At 41.9% G+C, this 3,848-nt stretch overlaps 1 protein-coding gene across 3 annotated transcripts in view; it reads left to right on the forward strand.

The window, feature by feature from the left end:
* Positions 1–3,829, forward strand: part of arid2 (AT-rich interactive domain 2) — a 53,234-nt gene extending 49,405 nt beyond the window's left edge. For 2 of the 3 annotated variants that reach the window (XM_028570090.1, XM_028570089.1), the window contains exons 21-22: positions 1,637–1,728; positions 3,689–3,829. In XM_028570090.1, the coding sequence (XP_028425891.1) occupies positions 1,637–1,728; positions 3,689–3,800 (204 nt within the window). In that variant the 3' untranslated portion in view covers positions 3,801–3,829. Of the gene's footprint in view, positions 1–1,636; positions 1,729–2,398; positions 2,496–3,688 lie in introns of those variants that run through there. The other variant, XM_028570091.1, reaches the window with a different exon arrangement.
* The last annotated feature ends 19 nt before the right edge of the window (positions 3,830–3,848 follow it).

Consider the following 3,848-nt stretch of genomic DNA (forward strand, 5'->3'; position numbering starts at 1 on the left):
TTATTTTTTTTTTAAGATTATTTTTTGGGGCTTTTCTGCCTTTTAATTTGATAGGACAGCTAGGTGAGGAGAGCGGGGGAAGACATGCAGGAAATCGTCACAGGTCGGACCCGAACACCGGACCTCTGCGTCGAGGCACAAGCCATCCCAGTACATGTGCGCCTGCTCTACCCACCGAGCCAACCCGGCCACATAGCAATCTCCTTTTAGTGACTTCCTCGCTAATCCCACAGCTGTTTACATGCCGTATAGCTCTGTTAGCTACTTTAGCTTAGCAGTTAGCAGTGGCTTCTCTCACTCACCGGCTCTCTGTTAACCAGCGCGTCAAATGTTAAGCTGTTCCTCTGCCTCCCTAATGTGATAATTATGTACAGGGCTCCAGACTGCGACCAAATGGTTGCATTTTGTGACCAAAATTTGAGTCCAGTCGCACATGTGCAACCAGTAAATTTGGGGGAGTGAGTAAAGGCACAAGTTGTTTAGACCTACTTTACATAAATTTGTTAAGTATTGTTTTTAACTGTGAAATGACCGAAAGGTTACTAAGAACTTTATTACTAAGCACTTTTTATTTTTTTTATTCTGAATGTATGGTATATTTCTTTTAATATTTGTACTGTCATGACAGCGATGGTGCAGTCTGTTTACCTTCTATGTTGCATCTTCAAAAGTGCACAATACAACGTGACACTGAATTTGAAATGATCTATTACCAAAGTATGTATTAGTAATACAGTGGAAATTAGTAGAAATGTGAATATTTGGTTAGCATGTTGATTTGCGGCGTGTGCCCCTAAATTTTCTGGTTGTGCCCCTAACGTTTTCAGTTGGGGGGCCACTCGGCTCCTAATGAAAAAAGTTAGTCTGGAGCCCTGATGTAACTACTGTAGTTTATTTTGTCGTGTTGGAGGCGAAGCTCCGCGCCAGGGGAAACTCGATTGTTGACGTTAGCTGCTGTGTCTTAGCCCCCAGTTAGCGTTAATGGGTGCGGAACTAATGCAACGTTGGCCCCCGTCCCCCGGCAGCAGCCGGGAAGCCAAGCAGGCTGGGTGACTGTCCGAAAGAAGCACGGCCCGTCAGATGCGTGGAAAAGGGACGGCAAACTCCTTTTTTAGAATTAACGTTTAGGATTTAAAATGTACTTGTGCTAATTAACGTGGCTCAGCAGGTGGACTTGGACACTGCACTAGAAAATAAACAGTAGGGCAAAGATTAAAGATATTCTAGTTCTCATAGTAAGTTTGTTAAAATCTCTTAATATATGCGTAGGAAAACCCAGTCGCCAATCATTCCTTCAATCGTCGAGATATATATATATATATATATATATATATATATATAATCTGATCGCCAATCGGCCCAATCCTACTGTACATAAACTTTTCTGCAGGTTTAGAACCGAACACTTTGTGAATGATATACCATTTTTTTTTTTTGGACAACTGTGTGTAAGAACACTCATCTTGTTGCCACGTTACCATCACAACTAGAATAAATGGATGTTCCGCTGTCGTCTTACCCATCCACTTGTCCAAACAAGCGCCTTTCTTCGGCTGCCTCTCCTTCTGAACCTCTGTGATCTCTCCATCTCAAAGTGGAATCTCTGAATTTGTTTCTCGTTTGTTCCCTCTCCTAGGATGAGAAAGAGGGACCAGTGACCAAACACATACGACTAACTGCTGCCTTAACGTTAAAGAACATCGCCAAGCACTCGGACTGTGGTCGCATGTAAGTGTCCTTCTTAAATTTAAAAAGCTTAAATGTTCCAGTCAGAGGTGTTAACTTAATTAGATTTGTCGGTTATTTTTCTTGGTGTTTGGATAAAGATTTAATTTACCGACTGTTTGCTGTCCTGGCTTCTAAACGGTGGAACGAACAAAAACGCATCTCTTTCGATTGCAACTTGGCTAAGAAGATGATGGGGGGGGGGGGAGAGAAATCTGACATGTAGCATTTTGTAGTTTGGCTTATTTGAAGCAAATATACACTACCGGTCAAAAATTTGGGGTCACTTAGAAATTTCCATTTCACTCCTTTACAGACAGAATACCTGTAGTAATATGTATTTGTTGTAATAGTCATGTGAAGTTACATAACTATTAGGGGCCGGAATGTTGGAATCAAAAGTGTGATTTTTGATATTAACTTTTATTTTTATAAATTGTGTATAGATGCAGTGACAATTGCAGTAAACCAGTCTTGATGGAAATTGGTAATTTGCGTTAATTGACAATCAGCTGATTGAGGTAGTGATTGCTTCAGCTGGTGTATAAAAGCCAGGAGCTGTCATTCAGTTAGTTGCCTTTTGGTTTGTAGCCATACGGTTTTTTGATCGCTGTTTCAAGTACTACACAGTATGTGATTGAGTAAGTGTATTTTTGTTACATCCTTTATTTAGGCTCTGCTGTCACTGTTGTACGCCGTCTGGTAAGGACAGTTTATCTACTCTGTGGAAAAGACAAAATCACGTATCACATTGAAGCTTTGTGATAAGGAAAAATAAACGTGAAAACAAAAAAACTTTGGAGTCATTCTGAGTCTTGTTTAAGCACGTCGACCACGGCGCATTCCAAAAGGTCAAAAAAGCGTATGGCTACAAACCAAAAGGCAACTAACTGAATGACAGCTCGTGGCTTTTATACACCAGCTGAAGCAATCACTACCTCAATCAGCTGATTGTCAAAAGGCTGTGACGATATGCCACGCATCAAGATCAATTAACACAAATTACCAATTTCCATCAAGACTGGTTTACTGCAATTGTTACTGCATCCATGCACAATTTATCAAAATAAAAGTTAATATCAAAATCACACTTTTGGCTCCGACACCCATTATCAGCAACCATTCATCCAATGCTCCAAAGACACATTCTGTTTACTAATCTGCTATCATTTTAAAATAGCCTAGAAATCTAGACTCATCCTAGCAGCAGCAAAATTATTTTGCAGCCAGGGGGGGTCTAGGCACTCTCTGTTGGCTTGTGAGCTGGAAAAACCAACCTGGTCAGGCCATAGAGTCGGTGGGCGGGGCTTATGGTTGCTGCTGCTGGGAACAGCAGTCTTCTGGAAGACTTGGAGTTGAGCTTTTCTTTGAGAAAAGAACAAAGAACGGCACTGAAGTCATTCTTAAAAAAAAAGGAAGATGTGTTCGGAGTTTTGCCGACCGGATACGGCAAAAGTTGAATCTATCAACTAGCTCCGCTACCTTCTTTGTTGCGCTGCCTGGTTGTAGAGCTATCCTATTACGTGCAGAGGGAATTTGAAAGACAACCGTTTATCCCGCCCCTCGGATTGAGCTCCGTCAATGGTGAGTTCCCAGACTCAACTTCTGGATGTGGCTCTGGCTTGTCAGGCTACATTTTTAAAAGGCTAACTGAGAAAACATTGGAGAACCCTTTTGCAATTATGTAAGCACATAATGTAATCTGAAAACTGCTGCCCTGGTTAAAAAAAAAAAGCAATGCCACTGATCTCAGCTGGTATTCTGTCTGTAATGGAGTGGAATGGAAATTTCTAAGTGACTCCAAACTTTTGACCGGTAGTGTACCTCTACATGATTCTTGCGGTTTGTCTGAGTCTGTACCTTTTTTATGGTTAAATGCACTTACTGAAAGTCGCTTTGGATAAAAGCGTCAGCTGAATGAATTGTGATGTAATTTATTGTTTCTTTCTCCCTTGCCCCTCAGGTTGGTAAAGAGGCATGAGACACACCTGTCTGTGCTCGCGCTAAGTAACATGGAGGTTTCCACCACGCTCGCCAAATGCCTTTACGAACTGACGCGCTCGCTCCAGGCTTAACGCCAAAAGAACAAGCTCTACAACCCACACCCCCCCCACCTCCCCCCG

The sequence above is a fragment of the Perca flavescens genome, chromosome 23 (assembly GCF_004354835.1).
Source record: "Perca flavescens isolate YP-PL-M2 chromosome 23, PFLA_1.0, whole genome shotgun sequence".
Taxonomy (NCBI): Eukaryota; Metazoa; Chordata; class Actinopteri; order Perciformes; family Percidae; genus Perca; species Perca flavescens.